This window comes from Camponotus vicinus, unplaced genomic scaffold (assembly GCF_025532165.1).
Source record: "Camponotus vicinus isolate PSW18456_S1 unplaced genomic scaffold, iyCamVici1.0 SCAF_3, whole genome shotgun sequence".
Lineage (NCBI taxonomy): Eukaryota > Metazoa > Arthropoda > Insecta > Hymenoptera > Formicidae > Camponotus > Camponotus vicinus.
The window spans coordinates 16551942-16573535 of record NW_028141967.1 but is presented as its reverse complement, the minus strand read 5'-3'; the positions used below and the strand labels follow the sequence as shown (position 1 = coordinate 16573535).

At 37.5% G+C, this 21594-nt stretch overlaps 3 protein-coding genes across 11 annotated transcripts in view; 1 reads left to right on the top strand and 2 right to left on the bottom strand.

Annotated features, from left to right (window-relative positions):
- The window catches only part of Rock2 (Rho-associated, coiled-coil containing protein kinase 2), a 30251-nt gene extending 10672 nt beyond the window's left edge, over positions 1–19579 (top strand). Inside the window, exons 14-15 of one of the 4 annotated variants that reach the window (XR_014437772.1) lie at positions 10234–10911; positions 14628–19579. The gene's annotated coding sequence lies outside the window, so the exon portion shown is untranslated. Of the gene's footprint in view, positions 1–10233; positions 14029–14627 lie in introns of those variants that run through there. The other 3 variants (XR_014437771.1, XR_014437770.1, XR_014437773.1) reach the window with 3 other exon arrangements.
- Positions 384–18154, bottom strand: Schip1 (Schwannomin interacting protein 1). 5 transcript variants are annotated; one of them, XM_083094053.1, is made up of 12 exons: positions 17811–18148; positions 14716–14790; positions 13584–13834; positions 13080–13175; positions 11269–11612; positions 10456–10650; positions 9245–9776; positions 8274–8371; positions 3477–3588; positions 2803–3164; positions 2350–2561; positions 384–2075 (listed from the first exon to the last, which is right to left on the bottom strand). In XM_083094053.1, exons 2-12 carry the CDS (start codon positions 14775–14777, stop codon positions 1919–1921), a joined length of 2421 nt encoding a protein of 806 aa, XP_082950179.1. In that variant the 5' UTR covers positions 14778–14790; positions 17811–18148; the 3' UTR covers positions 384–1918. The 5 variants fall into 5 exon arrangements, with proteins under 5 accessions (XP_082950179.1, XP_082950175.1, XP_082950176.1 ...); XM_083094049.1 differs by having other exon boundaries at positions 10285–10650; positions 17811–18146; XM_083094050.1 differs by lacking the exon at positions 17811–18148 and adding an exon at positions 15086–15156 and having other exon boundaries at positions 10285–10650.
- On the bottom strand, positions 18827–21176 carry LOC145968527 (growth hormone-inducible transmembrane protein). 2 transcript variants are annotated; one of them, XM_083094069.1, is made up of 5 exons: positions 21019–21176; positions 20582–20828; positions 20295–20406; positions 19358–19975; positions 18827–19070 (listed from the first exon to the last, which is right to left on the bottom strand). In XM_083094069.1, the coding sequence occupies exons 2-5, from the start codon at positions 20787–20789 to the stop codon at positions 18986–18988; spliced, it is 1023 nt and encodes a 340-aa protein (XP_082950195.1). In that variant the 5' UTR covers positions 20790–20828; positions 21019–21176; the 3' UTR covers positions 18827–18985. The 2 variants fall into 2 exon arrangements, with proteins under 2 accessions (XP_082950195.1, XP_082950196.1); XM_083094070.1 differs by lacking the exon at positions 21019–21176 and adding an exon at positions 20907–21012.
- Positions 21177–21594: the final 418 nt, after the last annotated feature.

The following is a 21594-nucleotide window of genomic DNA, read 5'->3' as shown; positions in this document are numbered from 1 at the left end:
CCACTTTAATCTAAATATTCTTAGAAAAACAGTATATTTTGAGAAATGGATATATTCTCGATTTATCCATTTGCAAAAAAGCAATGTGCCAAAAAGAATTCGTTTCTCTCATAACGCGCAAGGATTAGAGATTTATTTGGGATTCATGATAAATGATATACATTAAAATGTACGAAATATAGTTTTCTTAATAATTTTTTTCCCACATTCACCTAAAAATCAAGCAGAGAGATAGAGAAATTAAAAAATTGAAATTATATCAAGTACTGCAATTTTTACTTACATGAGCATTTGTTCTTACTTAAAATATACCTAATTTGTATTATAAATAAATCGCGACGCATTAAAAGGATGAGAATCGGGGATTTAAGAAACGAAGTTAATTGTAGTTTTTAGATTCGTTGAAATTTATTTCGACTACATTCATTTGAAAAATCCTGCGTATGTGAATGAGATCGTCTGAGACCGACATGCAAACATAATACATGATACAAGAACCGAATAATTTACATGAGAATGAATAATTTTGATAGCGAATTCGAAAAAGCTCCGTCTTCGTATAATAGCGTAAACTCTCCGTGAACGGCGCGTTCGATCAAATATTTCTATGTTCGATTACATTTTCATAATTGCTCTAGATATTAACTAATCTTTTTTTTGCATACTAGATCATTTATTTGGATATGTAACGCGTTTTTCATTCTTCACGGTCATTGCACTTGTCGTCTCCACCGGAGACGGACCTTTACCTATCTACTTTCCACTTTTCTTTACAAGCATTGCGTTATTCAAGAAAGTACATCGACTTTCTTCGTCGCTCGCGATAGATAAAAACTAGTTTATCGTCTCCCCAATATCTCGTTTATCCGATTCAGGTGGAGAACGACGAATTTATACGCGAAGAATTTATAAAATCAATACCTGTGACGGTTTCTATTGGCGGATCTAGAGATCTACTGAAGCGGAGAATATACACATCCGAATAATTGTGGAATTATCGGAATCTAGGAATGGATTCAAAATTGTTATTTCCATATGTAATATTAAATTGATACGATTTTACAAAATATTAACATCACATCAACGCACGCGTGAACGACTTATAATGGACGACCGGAACGAAGCGCTCTTTAAACACTATATGGAATCTCGATACTGCAATAATATGATATAAATTTTCGTTATATGTACAACAGAGAGAAGGGATCCGCTTTCGCTAATGATACGCTATTATTCATAAAGGCGAATAATCGATACATTCGTAGATACATGCATGTCGCGGGACATAATGTGAGCTTAGGGGCCGAGCGAATATAGACGAGCAGGAGATAGAGATGGAGAATCTCTTGGATACAAACGAAGGATCGTTGCTCTGTTCGCTTACGCGCGATACGCACATATGTAAATCTCTACTTCCACGTAATTAATGACGAAGCTGTAAAAATTCTTGGTAATTCAGAGGAAAGAGATATGTGCCGCTTTCCTTTTATCATAAGAACGATTCCACTGTTATCAAAGTTGATCGTTACAATGTCTTTTAGAGTTCTCGAGCAATTATACACCACGATCTCTAACGCAATTATTCTTCTAGTGTTGAGAAGCTATTCTTCAAAGAAGAGTTTTCTTTTATTATCCATCTCTTGGAAAAAAATCTTTTCCATTTTTTTTCTCGAAAGAGTTTCCGTTTGCTCTTTCAATGGAGATCATTTTGTTCTCATCTTTCGCGAAGAAAGTTTCAGTTCTTATTCTTTCTTTCATCTTCTCTTCTGAAAAAGGTTCTCTTGCCTTCTTTTTCAAGGAAGATTTTTCTTCTTTTCTCTCTTTTCTTCGCTTTTCTTTTTTTCTAAAGTTGTTCGTGGTGTTTCGCTCCGTTCGGAGTTTAATTTCCGACGAGACTGCGTAGTCTCGTAGCGAAAGATTATTTTCTTACAAGGGCAACCAGACCGCGATTCAAGTGCGTCAATTTCGGTTTCATAGACAATTTCGTTGGAGTTGAAGAGGACTGCTGATGATTTCGATTTGCCGTCTGCTGCATGCTTTGCTGCTTCTTCTTCAATGATTCTTGCTTGGCACCTCTATTGTTTTTTTTTTTGCACAAACGAATTTATTATTTTAATATCTTGTTTTTTACTTGTCATAGTTTTAATATTATCTCGATAATTTTTTTAATTAAAAAGCGCTTGAAAATCAAAGTTTTCACTAATTTTTGCAAATACTTTTTGCTAAATATGTAAATAATGTTGATAAAAGTCGAAAAAAAATTAATCGAATAGACTAGTAAACTCAATCTATACCGTTTTTATAATTGAATATAATAAATTCTTGCATAAATATTTTAAAAGCACTCACAAATATCGAGTGAGATCTTCCACGTCAACGAGCATCGAATCTTGTTCCATGTGCAAATCGTCTCTCCTCAAAAGTCCTTCAACGAGCGCTTCGTTCAAAGCGGCAATCCTCGCGTGTAAATCGTTCGCCACTACTTGCAATTGTGCGACGTTTAATTCCGTGAGAAGAACTCGGGACAATCTACGTCTATCTTCTCCCAGTTGAACACCGACCTGGAGAGAAAATGCAAGATCCAAGAATTAATTAAATGTAAACGACAAAATTTGTGATTAAAAGGTAAACAGACCTAAAGAAAGATTAAATGTCTCGAATATATATTCATATAATTCTTTTTCTCTTTGAATTTTTGATAAATGGATTCTACATATTTTGCGTATTTATGACTAACTAATAATTAACAATTTATTTTAGATGACTAGAATAATTAACAACAAACAAGAGCCCTTTACTAACTTTTTCCAAACTGCATCGCACCATCTCGGTGATGGGACTCTGCTTCAGCCTCTGCCTTTCCACTTCCATTTGCATGTGTGCCATCTCCTTGGCTTGTGCCAGGGCCATTCGCGCTTCGGTCTGCAGTCTAGCTTGACGTGCGAAAAAGTCCGCCTCGTCAACTGGCGGTGTGGAGTTGGCGCTCTCGAGTCTCAGAGACGGAAGACTCAACACCTGCGGCCTCGTCGGTGCGTGTTGCTTCCCGCCGAGTTGCTTCGAACCGAGAGACGTGGGTGTGGATCCGGGAGAGGTGTCGTTTTCCGACCCCGGGGACTCGGTGTCCGACGAGGTCTCGTTCATGAAGCAGATCTGGAGGTTCATTCCTGCGCGAAATCAATCATGACTCATCGTTTAGTATTTTAATTGGATGGGAAGATGCAAAATAATTGGATAATTTAGCGATTATTTTTGACTCTCTTCAAGATTATTATCAGTATTTTAATAAAATATGAAGTACATAACTATGTGTGAGCAAGAATGAACATTACAAAAGCAACGTATATTATTTCCGCGTATATTATTTATTAATGATTCATGCGATAGACTATCGCTTGAAAATTAATTATTTATAATTCGCGTATTCATTATTATTTATTATTATATAAGACGAAAATAAAAGTCAATTCTATACGAACCACTTTGAAGACGCGATTGGAGACTTGGCTTTCGTCCACGTTCGGCGCGTAAATCCTCGGCGTCAGGTCCCATTGCAAGTCTCCTTCTGATTTCCTCGCGATCGTTCCGTCGCTGTAAATATAAAAAAGAATAGATAATATTTTATCTACATCTTGCACATAAAGATGAGATCATGAACTGATAATCCTAGATCTAAATATTTCACATGAATATATATTGCCGATTAATACACGCGCATAAAGAAGTAAAGAAAAGATGAAGAAGAGATCTTGAAGAAAAGATATAGAAGAGATCTATACATGATATTCTCACAAAGAATAATCTTATTATCTAGATAAGACGCGAATCCAAAGTTAAACATATATCTAAAGCATCTAAAGATTCAGAAATAAAAGATATCCAGTTTAATCTTACATGTCATAAATAAATAATATCATAAACTTTGATATTTCTATATCGATTATCATATCGTTGCTGTTCTCTGTAACTTTTCATAAATCAATTCGCACCTGCAGATTGCAATCAGATTCACCACGTATGACCCTGTCGAATCGTGCAATCAGATCTTCTCTTTCGCTCTCCTTCGTTTCTTGCGATTGCTCAACTGATACAGTCGATTCCGGAGGTTTATTCGGCTCAGTTCCTTTATCATTATCCTGATGCCACACAAATTAACACTTTTCGCTTTTATAATGTAATATACGCGATATACGAGACAATAATTTGACGTTACGCTCTTGCGAAGGACGACAGATTCGAGAACGAGATGCATATTATTAAATACATGTTATGATAGTCAAAGGCAATATCTTTTAAAAATCTCTTAATATCTTTTCAAAATTGAAAAACGCTATCAAAAATAATTTTTAATTAAGAATTATTTAGTCGATGTTATAGAATTATTTGTGAGAACAATCTAAATTATATCTTAATTATATATAACTCAATTTAAATTATATATCTGCTGCTCATACAAAGATATAATTTTGATTATAGATATTTCATAGCTCAGTGTCTAGAAGTGTATTAAACACGCCCAGCATCCTCGTGCTCGAGTTTAATTACAGATTATTTGACAAATAGAACAAGGCAATTACGATCGTGGCAAGAGAACTTGCTTCTATATTAAAAATCTGTTTGTTCATTAACACCACGATTTCCGTGACCCACTTTCACGCCTGCGTCGGTCCGGAACCGAACCGAATCGTACAGTTCGTCGACTTTCCTGTCGGAACGCAAGTAGGAATCGGACGAATTATTAAATCTGGCGCATCCAAGCCTGACACTAGACGTAATAATGCAATCGCACGTGCATCAGTCACGTGCAAACGAGACGCGCATGAGAAGACATTGTAGAAAATAGCGAGGTTTCCTTACGTTTGCAATTTTGACATATTTCCCATCACACTTGTTTAGTTTCTATCATATTCGTTTGAATATAACTGAAAACGTTAGAATTTTTAAACGTCGTTTCCGCACTTCTGACTCATAGAATAGCTCGAATTAACATATCTTGTGCTAGAATTGTGGCGACATTTCCGTTTTTTAGAGTGTCGAAATTAAGTATGCTGCAATAATCGTTCGCTGCTGTACAATGACAAGTATAAGAAAAACTGTGGTAACGCTGTCAATGAAACATAATGGTTGAATGAGTCATAATATTAAGAATGGAAGAATATTTCAAAGTTATATAGCAAAGTATTATTACTCTGAATTATTTTGAATCTTGAGACAATTTGTAAATAATTATTTGTAAATTATTTCACGACTGCTGATGGAACATTATTGGAATATATTAAATAAAGTGTGCCTTTTCTCGACTATCATAACATTTTTCCGAAAAATTATCAGCAAAGTTATCTCCACTCTTTGAGTCAATATTATCGTGTTATTCAATAAAATGTAATTTATCTTTGCACTATTTTTTATTATTTTCTTTATTAGCCAAAAAATAAATTCAATAAAAAATAAAGAATGAGATTATATATTAATCGAGATGAAATAACGATGTAACTTAGATGTTTTCTCTTATACTATTTGAAGAATGTGTTATGGTAAATAAGATTCGGGAAAACAGGCGAAATGTCAAACTACAGAATGGCTTCGTGCATTTGTATCCTTTCCTGTCTAACAATAAGTTACATCGGATTTGCCAATCGTGAATTAATACACTGTCGCCCTTCATCCTTCACGATAAGCTTCCCTTACAAAATCGAGGTCGTTGTCGTAAGTGAACGTGTAAAGATCCGTGACGAATCTCGAGTCCTTCTTGTAGTGTTTGCGCGACTTGTTGCTGCTGCCCATGATCGCGCACCACCTTGTCGCTTCTATCGCAAGACTCGGATTCGAATAAAAGTCTCCCTCTCAAGCAACCTTGTCCGCAGAGTCAAACTTTCTAGAGTGTTTCTTCAATTTTCTTTTACAATTTTGCTCTTTGCACTTCATGAAATCGGCTTCTCGCGATCCGTGATCTAGAAAGCAAGTCGTTGATCGGACTTGATCGAGATCAAGGTTGCTGAGATGCAGCTGATCCCGAAGAAGAGTCGCGAGACACACGACTTGCTTGCGCGCGCGCGAAACGAAGACGGCACCAGACTGCAAAGCGAGTCGAGCGAAATCCTTCGTTAAGGTTTGCTGGCCGCAAAAGAGGTGTTCAATGGCGATGGCGATGGTAGCAGTAGTGGTGGTGATGGTGGTGGTGGTGGCCCTGTCTACCGAAGCCTAGCACCTAGGAAGGCTTCTCACAGACCCCCGGTGAAAGTGTTGGACAAGGATGTGTTGGCTCGTGTGTGTTGGCCGCGTTTCCGAGTTCGCGCTCGTGCAACTCGCGGAAAACGGGTGGAGAATCGCATGGATCCCGATGGATAGTTCACAATAGCTCTCGGAATGAATGATCTGATAGTGAAATACGTTCTTGTACTCGTCTCGTGCTCGGTGGATCTCATTCCGAAGTAAAATTTCCAAACGCAAGGAAGTTGATACACGATATACGTCTCGTTACCTCGGTTTTGCATCGTATTTCGATTTGTAACGTTGTATTGCATTGTATGTCGTTGTCATTCATAGCATTAAAGTTAGTATACCCGGTAACTCGATAACTTTGCAATCTGATAACTTGACAAACTTAACGCCACGATACGAAAAGCGCACTCTTTTGGAAAGTTATGCTAGGAAACCCAAAACAACGAGCTATTTTGTACAGCAAAACGTGGGTCTCCAGTTGAATACTCTTCTTTTGAAAGATAAAAATAAAAAAATAAAAATATGAAGGACTAAAGATATGATACACTATAATCAAGCAGGAATCTCATTTAAATATTGATCTGCGAGAAAGTAGCGCGTAAATCAATTTCTAAACATTTTATGAAAACATTTTTATCTCGTTCCAATCTGCTGTCTATTCTCATACATATTTTCCTTCTCACAGAAGCAGCGTAGATAATTGTGTATTTCGCTAGAGATAATTAGAGACATATAAAATAGAAAGTTATACATTCAATTTGCACAATCGTATTATGTCGTATTGCGTACTGGAAAGTCTAGAGAGTGATCTGTTGCACGCAGAGACGCTTTAAATTTAATGCACTATGTAAGCTGCGTCGCGTCGTTGCAACAAAAGATCGTTAAATCATCTTCGGGGTCGTGCGTAAAGCGTTTCGGTTGACCGATCATGCGTTACTTTTGACCTACGCGTGATTCAACATTCGGTGCACGATCCTCTCGATATAAACCAACAACGATCGAAATTTTAATTTAAAAATTTAAATTTTGCAGGAATATTATTAATTTTGTTGTGACAGAAAAATAACGTCCCATACAGCACAGAACATTGCAGTAATATTGCTGCAATGTTACAACAATATTAATATAATAATATTTCAATATAATAATATAATAATATTTTAATATAATAAATTCAATATTTTAATATAATAATATTTCTGCAATATTCTGTGCTGTTTGGAGAAAGCACGTAATTTTCACAATTCAAAGCATCGAGAAAATAATATAATATCTGGATGCATACGAAGTTTGAAACTTATTATTAGTTATTTATATTTCATCGCTCATGCACTTCGTCACTTGAAATCACCAAACGCGTGTCAGGGTTTATCAATCGCGCGATATAAACCATTGCGCCTGTCGATATTAATAATCAGGGTCTCTTTTTTTATTTTTAATCACTTTTCTTGACATTTTTAGTGAGTTTTTCTTTTTAATAAATTACAAAAATTTTCGTGTAAATAGGAAGATAAGATTTTGTAGATTGCGTTAGGAGGGCAATTTTAGAGAAAATCATTAGAATATTTAAAACCCCAGATGTTTCTTTGTATATCTTGTTACATGTCTGTTCTCGTATCAAAGACCTACATACGCATCCGCCCACTATGCATGCCCCCGCAAAGTGCATTCAGTTTCGCAGACGCGAAACTTTAGATATGCAAAATTGGCGCTTTATCCGCTGTTTGCCAAACACATTCAAGAATCAGCGGTAATTTGGGCGGATAGGATGTCGAAATACGTTAAGTAGAATACGCGTGAATGAACTGAGGACTTTCATTGACCCGAGAACTTGAATTAATTTAAGCCTTATTTCTGTATAAGAAAAAGAAAGCGAAAGGAGGTATTGGAAACCGATAAAATCGCGCATGGAATTATGTATGGAGAGATGAATTAATAGATAAAAATATACACAGAGTCGATTGAGAATCAAATCACACGAGATTAAGATTTAATTTCTAACATTCTTTGTGAACGATAATTATTGTTTGCAAAGAAAATTGTTAATTACTCACCCGACGTTCCTCCTCGCGAGCAGCTCTGAGATGCGACTCGATCGCGTCTAGATCGATCTTTGGCATTGCTGTCTCGATGTTGTAAACGTCAAAGCCGCCTGTAACAGTGCACGAGCGCTAAACGTGAGAACCTTTTGCGGCATGAGAGGAAGGCATGACCGAAACAGCCGAACGGAAACGAAAGAGTGCCGGAGCATCACGTAATCTCGAGTGGTCGGTCTAAAATTTACGGTTTATCTCGTTCGACCGATGCATCCGAAAAAATGCGATCAAAAAGTATACGTATACCCCAAGTCTATCATTATGATTTTTATCGTGATTTAATATCAATTTTATGGATACTAGGAATTTAAAAGATGTGTGTGAATTAACGAGAAAATTTTATTAAAATTCTAGACAATTTTATTGTAGCGCAAACTTTTACTTTGAGATAGTTAATATTGAAAACCATAAACTTGTGGCATCGCAAAAAAGTACTTACGAAGATAACAATTTATTTAAAGCACTCACATAACTGTACGTAATGATTACATGTAATTCGTCGGATGCACCGATAGTGCAAATAGTAATTATTTTTCCAATTAAGTGAAAAACATTGCAGTTAATTACCGTAAAATGTGCCGTAAAGTATATTGCATTCGTATATTGCATTAGAAAGAGTATACATATGTAAAAAAATATATATGGAATATTCAAAAGAAATATATTCACGTTGATAGATTCATAAATATTCTGGAGAAAAAAGTAAAATAATCAATTGCAGAAACAAAGCTCAATATTTAAACATTAATAGTTATAGCAAAGAAAACATTAGTCCGTGCAATAAAAAATAATATTAATAAGAAGAGACAATAATAGAAATAGAGAGAGAGAGAGAGAGAGCAATAAAATGCAAAAATAAAATTAAAAATAGGAATTGAAATAATAAAAGAGATAATAAAATGTCACGTAATCAAATGTCAAGTAATCACCTGATCCGTCAATGTCGGCCCTACGCTTATCAGGGCGCCTCTGAGAATTAGAATTTCGCGACTGTTGCTGCTGTTGCTGCTGCTGACGGCGCTTGGCCTGATTCTTGACCATCTTCTCCTTCTTCCGGGCGTCCGCGCTGGACGCCTCCGGGAGCTCGCGGTCCAGCATCTTGTTGGTATCCTCTATGCGATCCTTGATGACCGAGGTGGCTCGCGATTGACCGCCGCGTATGCTCTCGATCGACTCCATCGCGACCACGTCCGGCACCGGGGCGTACTTCTCGAAGTCGACGCCGATGTCACGGCCGATGCTCGACAGCAGATCGATCTCCTCCAGCTTCGTGTAGGTCGGTCGTTCCTCGGCGAAGCCCTCGGAGTAGTCGCTGTTGCTCTCCGACTCGTCGTCGTCGGCTGAGCCGCCCGCCGACGTCGTCGTCACCGGCTGGCGATTGCCTATTTTGGACCGGTCTAAGTGAGGCAACTCCTTTGCCTCGCGTATCAGGTCGATGTGCTCCACCGCGACGTCCTCTGTCTACGTGTCCATACCGAGATTGTTTTCGTATTTAATCGACCGTGCACGAGAGTTAGATGGGCGCGAAACACGCCGGTGCGACAGGAAGTAGGATTAATCGGGATGGTGATTGTCATGCAAATTAATTGTACGCCAATGTTACAGGAATCTTGCGCCAAGATATTGTATGGATATTTTATGGTAATCAAGTATTAATTGTATAGATGAACAATATAATTAGCATGACTTAGGAATCAACAGAAGTTTGGACAGATTCAACTTGTATCAGATTGTGAATACATACAAGATTGTTAGATGAGCACAAAATTAGCTATTATTATAATAACTAGATTAATTAAAATCGGAACAAATCAGATATTATCAAATATTATTTAAAGTCAAAATTACAGATTAAATCATTTCTCTTCAGAAGTCTTGTTATTGTTGTGTAAATTTTTTTTTAATTGCATGTTACAAGACTCATTTTGAAACTGACAAGTCGTCAAGAAAACCGCCAATTTGAGCTCACCTCGCTGATCTCGCTGGTCTTCCCGGAATCCAGGATTTCCTCGATCTCGGGAAACTGCAGACTCTCATTCACACTGGTGGTCAGCTCCACCAGCTCGACCTCGACGGGTACCTCCCGCTCACGCTTGTTCTCGAGGACCGCCCGTGACAGTTCGGGCGTCTGCTCGCTTACCTGGTCGGCCAGACCTTCCTCCCGTTCGTCCAGGAGCGTCAGGTGGGTCTCCGCCTCGACGACGCCGTTCACGACGACCTCCTCCGGCTCTGGCGACTGTGCCTTCTTTTCGGACCTAGAGACTTCCACGCTCTTCACGTAGTTGATGCACTTTTCCGAAGGCGGCACCACCGACTCATACAGAGAGGTCACAGTCTGGAACGAGAGAGACGAGAGCGGCGATGATGATGTCACGCGAGAATACTCTCGTAGGAGTATATATCCGATTATTTTTACGCGTTGATAACTTGTGCCGGCTGTTCTCGTCCGGTTTTGTCAGTGACAAGTGTGACTTAGTCATAGAATGAGTTCGCGGGAGCGAGAATGATCGTGACAAGAATCGCGCGAATCAAATTGGTCCAATCTCTTTGCTGACGGTCCAAGACGCAACAGGATCAAACATCCTTAACTCGATGAGTAGAGATCAATCAATCACATTCATTATACATTTTCCTCAGAATTTTAAAATATTTATTTAAAGTACTCGAAGAAGGAATATTTTCAAATATATTAATTATAATTTGAACTATTAATAACAATATTAATCGACAAAAATTTAATATTTTATTATTTTGCAAAACAAAAAAAGGGGGGATTTTTAAAAATATTAAAAAGTTTGTCATAAAATAAAATTTTACACCGTCAAAAATATGTATAATTATCGCTTATATCAACAATCTTTCCAATCTACAATACTTTTAATCTATAGATCCTCTCTATGACATTAAAACTTGGGAGAACCACGAGTGTAATCTATTCCAAGCGCTCGATTACCTGTATATTAAACTTGGGCTTCTCGTAAAAGATCTTGCGGTCGTTGCGCTGGCCGCAGAGATGATTGATGCTGTCGTCGACGTTGTTGTTGTACTCGTTGCCGTTCTCCGGGACTATCTCGGGGTGATGGACGCCGTAGAGGGGCGGATAGTCGGAGCAGCTGTCGTGCTCGTCCTCGGTCAGATCGGTATCCGACAGCAGGGAAGGCGCCAGATGCTGGAAGCCGGGATAGTTGGGGTTGACGATGCCGCGGCAACCCGCAGGTAGATTCCCTTCCTCGGACCAGTCGGACCACTCGGACGGCGTCAGCTCGCGCGACGAGTTCTCGTGCGGAGAGTTACGTCCTGGAACATTTCGCAGTCGCGATTCATCTCAATATCGCCCGGATAATTGGACGTCGCCGCATTAGATACTCATGACTCATCGTCATCATCAGGCTGACTCGCGTGCTCGTAAAAAACGTTCGCGATGCGACCCACACGCGAGATTCTCAATAACTTGGCACGCATATGTAATTCATCGTGTTTGTATTGTATGAATAATTCGTCTAGTTTAATTGATTGATTAAGAGCATGTCTTCTGAATATTTTTGTCAGCTCTTCAACTTGGAAAATTTTTGGTGCCCCATGGATAATCTGTTGGTAGATAGGTATTATTGACTGTCATTGGGCAGATCATGATATCATCGCGTGTTTATAAAATCTTTGATTAATAAGATTTATAAAATTTTCGATTTCATACATGATTACTTGCATAAAGACTCGGCTGCATAGATTCTTGGCTTTGCAGGTCGTCCTTTGCTCATGGATCTTTGGTTTTATGGGACAGATTATTATCTGAAGCTATGAGTGCTGTTTGAATATTATTATAGATTAATACGAATAAGAAATTTTTTTCTTGGTTTATATAAATTTTTCTAAGTAGATAAATAATAAATTTTGTAAATTATTGTTTTTTTTAGAACACATAATTTGTATTCAAATTCTTTTTAAATTAGATTTTTTAAAATTAGATTTTCAATTTAGATTTAAAATTAAATTTTAAATTAAAATTAAAATTATTTAAATTTATTCTATGCATATATCCTTTATATCATAGAATATTAATTCCATATATTAATTCTACAAATTTTTATAGATTATTGATTCCATGGTTGATTTCATATTCTGCTCGAAAGTAATTTTTTGGGAATTAGCATTAATCATAGATTTTAAATCCTTGATAAAAGCAATGCAATAGTCATTATAAATTCAATTTTTTGCAGCAAAATAATTATCACGTAAGCTAATTATCAACCCAATAACTGCCAATAACTTTGATTGAATTAAAAATCCCTGCTCTTTACGGATGATGGTTAATGTCAAGGATGCACGCGCGCGTTATTAACGGCATTCAACGGAAAATATCGAAGTTCGCTACGCTTCTGCAACGAAACCTTCAAACACCATTGCTTTCCAATAAAATCGCGGACATCAATATAGGGTAGCACTTAAAACAAGAGCTTGAAAAGTAGGCCAATCCATTGTTGATTCAACGGACATAGAGATCTATATTAATGGATCTAATGATTCAGAGATGTACGTCCATTTATTACACAGATATTTCTCCAGTGACGTTTATTTTATCATTTCGCTTTTTACTCAAACTTCCTTACATTTTATCAATTTTTTAATTAATTTTTTTCTCTCATTATACGTAACTTTACGAATTAAATATAATTTAATTATATTGTAAGCGAAACTACATTATATGTACGTGTGTCTCTTCAAGATTAAATCGTGCATGGAATAATTCAGGACGAAGGAGCTCACCTTCGCAATCGGTGAGGCTCTCGACGGAGCTGTTCCTTCGTATCCTCGACTCGATTGGATTGTTGTTTACATTGGCGGATTGCTCTTCGATCGTGCCTAACAATACAGATCTCTTACTTACACATTACTTTTTCTCGTTTTTCTAGATCCTCTTTATACTCTCTTTTTCTGAATTTATTTCAGAGATTTTTCACATCTCTCTAATATGATTAAATTGCATAAGAAAATGTATCAGATACGACAAACGATATGCATCTATTATTGAAATTCACGCTTAAATTATTGACGTGAAAATATAAATATTAACACAAGGTATAATAAAAAATATCTTATCGAGAGCAAAATAAAAATAACTCTCGCACACGAGATACAAGTCGATATCTGATAAAAAAATAATTCCGCAAATATTTGTATGAAGCACGAGAAAAACATTCGGAGGTAATTCCCCCTGCTTTTTACTTCGAATTGATATATATATATATATTTGTAGATCCCAATGCTCACCCTCGTAGTCGGCGAGGCTCTCGACGGAGCTGTTCCTCTGTATTTTCGGCTCGGTGAGATTATTGTTGACGTTGGTGGACTGCGGATTGCTTTGCTGGACGTTGTCGCGCGCGATCGCCAGGGAGGACCACGTGGTGGTGTCCTCGGCCAGCCGGAAGTCCGCCGACTCGTCGACCGGCTCCCGGGTCGCGTTCTCGTTGCGATCGCCGGCGATCTCGCCGGCGCCGATCGGCTCGGGCCTGCGGAGCTGGCTGCGAAGCGAGACCGAGAAATGAGTCCAGGTGGATCGATACTACCGTTGCCGTTAGGTATAACACTCGGGTCTGCCGATGCTCGCCGAGGCGGTATAGGCGGCAGCACGCCTACGAGGCCGCCTCGGATCAGACGTTTATATTTAGCGCCGACTTATAACTAGGAACTGATCAGGCAACTTTGTCGCAGTCGGGTAAATATTATAGTAATTGATTAATGCAGTCTGTATATGGCACAACCGTTATGCATCTCTTATATGTGTATTGCAGAATCTTAAAGAGAGGATAGATGCAAAGGAAGATACATGCTCACTATAAATGGGGATATTATTAATAAATGCTAATTAAAATTAATAACGTAATAAAGCTCACCGAGATGATCGATAGGTCATTTTTTCGCTTTGGTTAAAAGTATTAATTACTGTTTAATTTCTTAATAATTTGCTGGAAATGAAAAAAATCATTTTTAAAAGCGATGCGCTTTTTCCTACTTTTTGTGTCATTTTTTTATTGTCAAAGGAAAGCTATCATTCAGGAAAAATACACATACGTCCTAATCCTAGATACTTTTCCTAGAGTTGAAAAAAGATTGAATTAATCAAGCATTCAAAGTGTAATTGTAAAGAACACAAATGCGATAAAAATAAAATGTATTGATAAAAATCGGCCATTAAAATCACACAATGAGGATTAAAATTAACACCCACGCTCAAAAACACGTTACGTAATATGGAAAACGAAGGCAGGGGCTTCTTTTCGCAAACGCACCGGCACATTCCGTCTTTCTTTTCAGGGTTTCGATTAGGTGATCATTATCCCCGCACGTGATCGGCCGGCCGTCAATTAACCGCCTTTCGTGCTCATCTCATCAAGATACTTACTTGTTGTTCAGTCCTCCGGGATGCAACGGCACCGAGATCGAGACGGATTCCCTGAGCCGCATATCGATTCGTCGTCTGAAAAAGAATACGAAATACGGCCAGCTTAATTCACCGTCTCCGGGAGAAGAGGAATCTTGTGTTCACCACCGACACTAATTTCCTCTCTCTCGAGAAAGAGAGAGGGAGAGAAGAGAAGGAGAGCGCGCGGAAGAGCGAGATATCTTCTTCCCGATCGCGAAACGATAACGTTGGAGAAACTGCCAATTGAGAACGAGTTGCGACGGAGTCGCGAATCGATCGCACACCACGCTCTCTCCGTCTCCGGCCGGCATTCGCGAGGCTACCGAGGGTAAAAGGGAATGGGACTCACCGTCCGCCATGTTGAAGCCGTGCGCAAGGGTGCTCGCGTTCAGCCCCGCGGTTTATCGACTTGCGACCGACACCCTCGTTTCACCCTCTCCGCCCTCGCCCCCCCTCCCTCTCTCTCTCTCTATGCATATGTACAGCCCTCTACATGTCCGCCACCCCCGCTCCCGCGATGCCAGGGACGATTTTACATACCCGAGCACCCCAAGGATTCGCATCCCCTACGCCCTCACAATTCACTATCGTTGAATTTATTAATGATGGATGTTCTTTCTGTGTAATTTTTTTACCTACAGCCATCTTTTCGTATATTACATATTTTTTTTTGTCTAAATATGCATCATAAATATGAAAAATCAAGTTAAAAAATTTTTGCACGGAACAACTTCGATTGCTGTAATGATTTAAGAGAAATTATAAAATTTTTATAAATAAAAAATTCTTTACAGAATGATCTATAATAGATTTTTATCAAAAAGTATACTATTTAAATTTTTTTTACTAATCTAAAGAAAAATGAGAGACATAATAATTATGATAAAAATACTACTTGTACTGCGAATGACGCAATTGGTTTTTTGTTACCCCCTGGAACCGGCACTGTCGTCTGCGTAGTGTCATCTCCGTCTCGCACGTGCGCGTCAACCCCTCGAGTAGCTTGAGGCAACCCCTTAACCACCCTCATCTTGTTTTCCAACCCCTCGAGTCTTCTTTCGCGATATGCATCATTCTTCCGCGTGTCCAACGTATATAAAAACGAAATCATTGAGAAATGGTACTTTGGCGACTTGCCAAGAGTTTCGCAATTTTCATTTTATATAGTAGGCGTGAATAATTATATCCGCATTAATTCCAGCAACATAGCAATTAACTGGCCTTGAGAAATCAATCTCGGGTTTTTCAAAAGATTCGTTGTAAAATATTTTTCGATAGAAAATTCAGAGTACATTCTACATTTCTAAAATTTAATTCGTACATTCCAAAAATTTATATAATTTTATATTTAAAATTTAATTTGTTACGTACAAAAATTTATAAATTCCAGAATTTGTCTTATTCTAAAATCTACGTTGAAAAGAGATTTTTAATTCTCATTTTTAATTTATCTACAAATTTTACATTAATTCCATGAAAATGTTTAGATTTTAAAGAGAGACCTAGTATATTTTAGAAAAATATTACAAGTACATTTTAGAAAAATATCTCTCAATCTAAAATTACAGATTTCGCTATTCGTATTTGGAATTTTTCATTTCTTTAAAGACTGTCTTCTCAGTGTGAATTGATGACCGCAAGTGCGTTACTGGCGTAATCACGCAGAGTCACGCGTCGATCGATCGTCTCGCCGAGTCTCGTCGCGTCGTTTGGCGCCGCTCTCTCCATCTCGATGTCTGTCGCATTTTTATACACGCACATTGCCGTTGGCCGTTAACGAGATGCATTTTACTGCATACATCACTGCATTTAACGCTTCGAGATCTTCGTGGCCCCTGATCGCGAAGCGATCGTACAAGATGTTGTGATGCGCACACGAGCGAAGAGATGTACAGTTATTTTCGGTCAACTGTTGTTATAGCACCGAGAACCAGTTGATCGCAGGCAAATTTGGAGGAAACGATCGAGGAAAAATTTGAGAAAGTTTATAAATCATATAGAATCGAATGGAGTAATTTGTTTAAAGCTGGAAATAATTAAAACGATACAATCCGCGCCTAATATACTTTAATAAGAAATTTAATAGTTATTATTTCATAAAAATATGATTTCACAATTATTAGATGAATATCACTTACTGGATATCGTGTGAATTTCATTCTTAAATTTTTAAATTAGAATAATTATAGAAAAATCAATACATTGTTTCTCTCGATTCGCAACAATTTCAAAATTATTTCATTCGAATTTATATAACTCTCATTGATTTATACATCAATTAAACTTGTATAATAAATAATCATTCTCATTATACTCTTCGTAGCTATAGAAGTAAAATTGTATCGATACATTTGTTATAAATTTGCGACTTGAACAAAAAATGAATCGATATATGTATAATAATCACATCACTCTCCAAAAAAACTTGAGAATTTGAAGAGCTTAGAATATTTATCGGATTAAAATATGCTGAATTCTTTAATAATAGTACGTTTATATTTGCAATTTTTAAAGTATTCTGTAAAAGAAATAAAGGTCATTTTTTAATAATTCATTAATTTATTATTAAAAAGAATTGGACCCCAACTGGTCCACGATTAATGCATTTTAATATTAGAATATTAAATATGAAAATCGCTAATTAGTATTATTTAGCGTAATTCTTTTTAGGGCGTAGGACTTTTTTTCTAGTATTCGAATAATATTGCAAAATATGTCATTAATTATTATTGGTATATATAAATATATCATTCTAGTAGTATCAATAATTATCAGATGATAACGAAAAGAGAGGAGACTGTATTTTAAAACTTTGGAAAAATTAGTGCATCTCTCACATATAATTTTAAATACGTCGATATCAATTAGTATTCTCTGATCGATCGGATAATTATAAAAATAAATTTATCTAAGCAAGAAAAGAAGATTGACGCAAGCGGGACTGATTCACATGATTTTCAGCCTACGTCAATTTTTCAAAAAATAGCGATACAACGCATCCCGTGCAATCGCGCACCTCCATTGTCTTCTTAATGTATATTGCTCGTGTACTTGTAAAAACTTGTGTCACTTACGCTTTCGAATCGGCAGGACGCAAGAGACTCTCCTCGCTGTCCTTCGACGTCTTTGACGCGCTGTCTCAGGAGTCTCGCATCCGCCGTGACGAAAACTGACGGAAACGTTGCACCAAGTGTACAGCACTTGGATATGTGTACACGATGAGCGAGAGCCGGACGCTACGCTGTGACTCACTCGTAGAAATGCAAAAGGAAGCGCAGCGATGCGTTTTCATGCGCGGCGCGAACCAGAGGAGACTGCGAGGCCACGGTGTCGGCGTTCAATGTCCCTCTCTCTTTCTCTCTCTGTCCGATGAATATCACTCTCTCGTTTCGACGAACGTTCTCGTCTTGGTATCCCTCTCGCACGCCCCCTCGTCGACTTCACCCTTGGTGACGAAGAGACGAACGCAGGCGCAAACCCCTCTTTGCCGTAGGGGTTGCTGACTCGCTTTGTCCTCCTCGTTTCGTGACGCGATCTCATCGAGAAAGAGAGGGAGAGGCACTCGTCAATTATCGGTTCGATGGTCGATTTTGATTTGAGATGGGGGAACCGAGAGAAGACTGACATATTGTCGCGCACGTCCTATAATTTCGCCTCCTCCTCCTTTTCTCCCCGCCGTGAGTGAATTAATAATAAAGTACTAGGAAATTCAATTCGCACTTATATATAGATAATGCAAATTTTAAATAAAATTTATATATCGATTTATCTTTATATTAAATAGGTATAACGCAGCTAGATACTTTTAGCGCTAAGAGGCTGCAAAAACTCAAATAGTCGTCAAATATCTGAATGAAAAGTGATTTACAGCAGTGAGAATTGATTAGAAATATTTATATATTTCATCATCAGATGTATAGGTATAATCCTAGCATTATATAACGTTTGTAAATAACGTATATATATTTTGATAAGTCATATGCAACAATCGTTATATTATTACAATATATTGTGTAATAATTTTTTTCTCTCTTAAAAAACAAGACTTATACATACTATAAGTTATATATAAATATATATAACTGAAATATTTAAATACTGAAATATTTAAATTTATTTATCTTAATTTAAAACTGTACAATTTATAATTATTATCAGTTTATTAAAGCAAATGTTATAATTAAATTGAAATATTCTATTATAATTTATAGGTTATTTTTATAATATCACTCATTAGTGTTGTGTTCCTCTATTTACGTCTATTACCACCGCCGGCCAATATGGATAAGATTCGTACAAAGATGTTAATGGTGTCCAAATAAATCGAGATTGCGCTGTAAAAATAAAAATAATATTAATCTTATATAATAAAATGATTCTTACAAAAAATATCTATATAAATTATTTTATGTGATAAAGATATTGATATTTCATAAATCATGTTTTATGTAGAAAATATTATATCATTAGAAAAAAAAATTATCCAATATTCTAACTTCAAAAAAGTATTTAAAATCACACTTCTATTAATATTAATATTTTTAGAGAAGAAATTAACGTTTGCCAACACCATAATCTTGAAGAGAATCCTTTATATATTTCATGCTCCTCAATTACTTACTTATTAATAGGATCATACGGTCTGCCGTGAGCGTTGTACATCGGGTATGTTTCCGCCTGCTTGATAATCCTTTGAGTATCATAGAGTAGGAATCCAGAAAACAGCAGGAGACCGCCATAAAGCGCTATGGAGTGCAATCCCGAGCCGAGGACAGTCGTAGGTGGAAGGAACATGGAACCCAGCGAGCTGACAAACACCACACCTAAACCGATAGCGAGCGGACCGCCCATAGCTAGAAACTTATCACTAGGCGCGCAAACTGCAACCGCTGACAAGCCACCGACGACACCGGCGGTGTACCAAGCCGCCCGGAGGACCAACGGTCCACCTAGAAGTGATAAGGGTGCCAAAACAGCGCCCACGATGCCAGTGTGCACCAACCAAGCCATCTGCTTGGCACCGAATCCTTCCTTATACGGAAGTCCTTGCGCAACCATGCCGCTGCCGATCATTGCGGCCAATGTTAAGCCCAAAGCAATCCATCCCTGACGCATCACTATATTCATCACGGCGGGAGAACGTAGACACATAGCCGCGGATGCTGCGCTGGCCGCGATGGACGTGCCAAAGTACATGTAAGTAGACTTCACTCTGTCCCTCACGTGTTGGGGCCATAAGCTATGTGAAAGAAAATAATTCAAAGCTTTATTCACGTCATTAGTGCTAATTTTATTTGAATTGAATTAAAAATTTTTGATACGAAATAAAATGCACATTGTTCTCATATTGATATTAAGTTTTAAACTTTAAAAAATTAGATTTTAAACTTTAAAATTATATAATATAGAGACAATATATATTATATAATTGTATCGAAAGGCAACCTAGAATCTATAGCAGATGAAAACTCCAAATTCAATAATAAGTCTTTTATATTTTTACTAAACATTGAAATGCCAGAATTAGAATATATCTTTTAATATAACAAGTTGCATACCTTGCGTGATCTATGGCACCTGTTTGTGAAGAAAGACCCAATCCATAATAACAAAGAGCACCTAATCCTATCACCGCTCCTCCAGCAACTGCTCCTTTTCCAATATTAAATGCTGTGGACAAAAAAATACTGTCAACAAACTATATAATCACAACACAAGAAACATATTTGTTTTAACACTGTTTACTTGGAAGATCTTATCATTAGTAAGTTAGCTAAGAGATTATTTTGTACAAGTCTCATAAATATACACATAAATATATTGAAGATGAAATTATTGGGCTTACCGGTTTCGCCAGCTGGTGCCATCGCTTGCTCCGTTGCGGTTGCTCTCTTCCTCGCGGTCCTCGTGTAAGAGCTACGTCCATCGCTAACGAATAATCTCGCAATTTGACCCTTGGAGAACTGCGGTGTCGTCGATGCGACCGGATTCCTGACGAAGGACGTCAAGCCTGGTGAGACACCAGCTCGACAGATTCTCGCTGCCAACAACATCTTGCTCCTTTAATATCCTTGTGCGATTATTTGACAATTCTGTTGATGAAATAAATGTTTATCGTTAGAACAACGTATATAAACGTTCCTATAATGTATGCGCCGAATTTAGTTTACGTGGAAATGTTTCACGATGAAATTTTGAAGGTTCAAGGAAGAGATCGAAAGCGGTCGTTCGTGAAGAACAGGCGAAAAAAACGCGTTGAAAAAATTCTCGTGATTTACTCACATGACGCAATAGCGATGCGATTGTTTCTCCGAACCCGACGATCAAAACAGAACGACACAGTCAGCTGGCGCATGCGAAACTGCGACAATCGATTGAGAGCGATCGCGAGCGGTGTCTCCCACGTGCTGCGCAATATGTCACGTGGGCGCGATATGTCCCAACGAAATTTTTCGATAAGAATGCGTTCAGGAATTCTACTCGTGGAATGGAGTAGCGTCAAATTGACCAATCAGGATAGAGAAATTTTTGCTCCCTTTGTCTTGATTGGTCAACTGAACGCTATTTTATCCTAGGGGTAAGATTTTCGAATGCATTCTCACGGATGATCGATGTATAAATATAGCTAAATAATTGAAATAATGATCAATTGCATAAGAAGATAGAAGCATTAGATAGCATTATAAGAAGACAGAACTGGAAACGAAATGTTTCAATATTAATCTGTAAAGTTTGTAGCTAAATTAGAATATTTATTAATTATTCTTTGAATGAAATGCCTCTGTCAAATACACTTCAAATTTATAATTCAATTTTAAGGAAAAGATTTACATATATAAAATATATTGAAACATTTTG

What these genes read in the sequence shown, in the direction of transcription:
- Schip1 (XM_083094049.1), bottom strand. Translation starts at nt 14,777, where the DNA reads ATGCGGCTCAGGGAATCCGTCTCGATCTCGGTGCCGTTGCATCCCGGA. An exon ending in AGACCAGCGAGATCAGCGAG is followed by an intron (nt 9,777 to 10,284) that starts GTGAGCTCAAAT and finishes ATGGACACGTAG; the next exon opens with ACAGAGGACGTCGCGGTGGA. An exon ending in GGCCGACATTGACGGATCAG is followed by an intron (nt 8,372 to 9,244) that starts GTGATTACTTGA and finishes GCACTGTTACAG; the next exon opens with GCGGCTTTGACGTTTACAAC.
- LOC145968527 (XM_083094069.1), bottom strand. Translation starts at nt 20,789, where the DNA reads ATGTTGTTGGCAGCGAGAATCTGTCGAGCTGGTGTCTCACCAGGCTTG. An exon ending in GGTGCCATAGATCACGCAAG is followed by an intron (nt 19,976 to 20,294) that starts GTATGCAACTTG and finishes TCTTTCACATAG; the next exon opens with CTTATGGCCCCAACACGTGA. An exon ending in CCGTATGATCCTATTAATAA is followed by an intron (nt 19,071 to 19,357) that starts GTAAGTAATTGA and finishes TTATTTTTACAG; the next exon opens with CGCAATCTCGATTTATTTGG.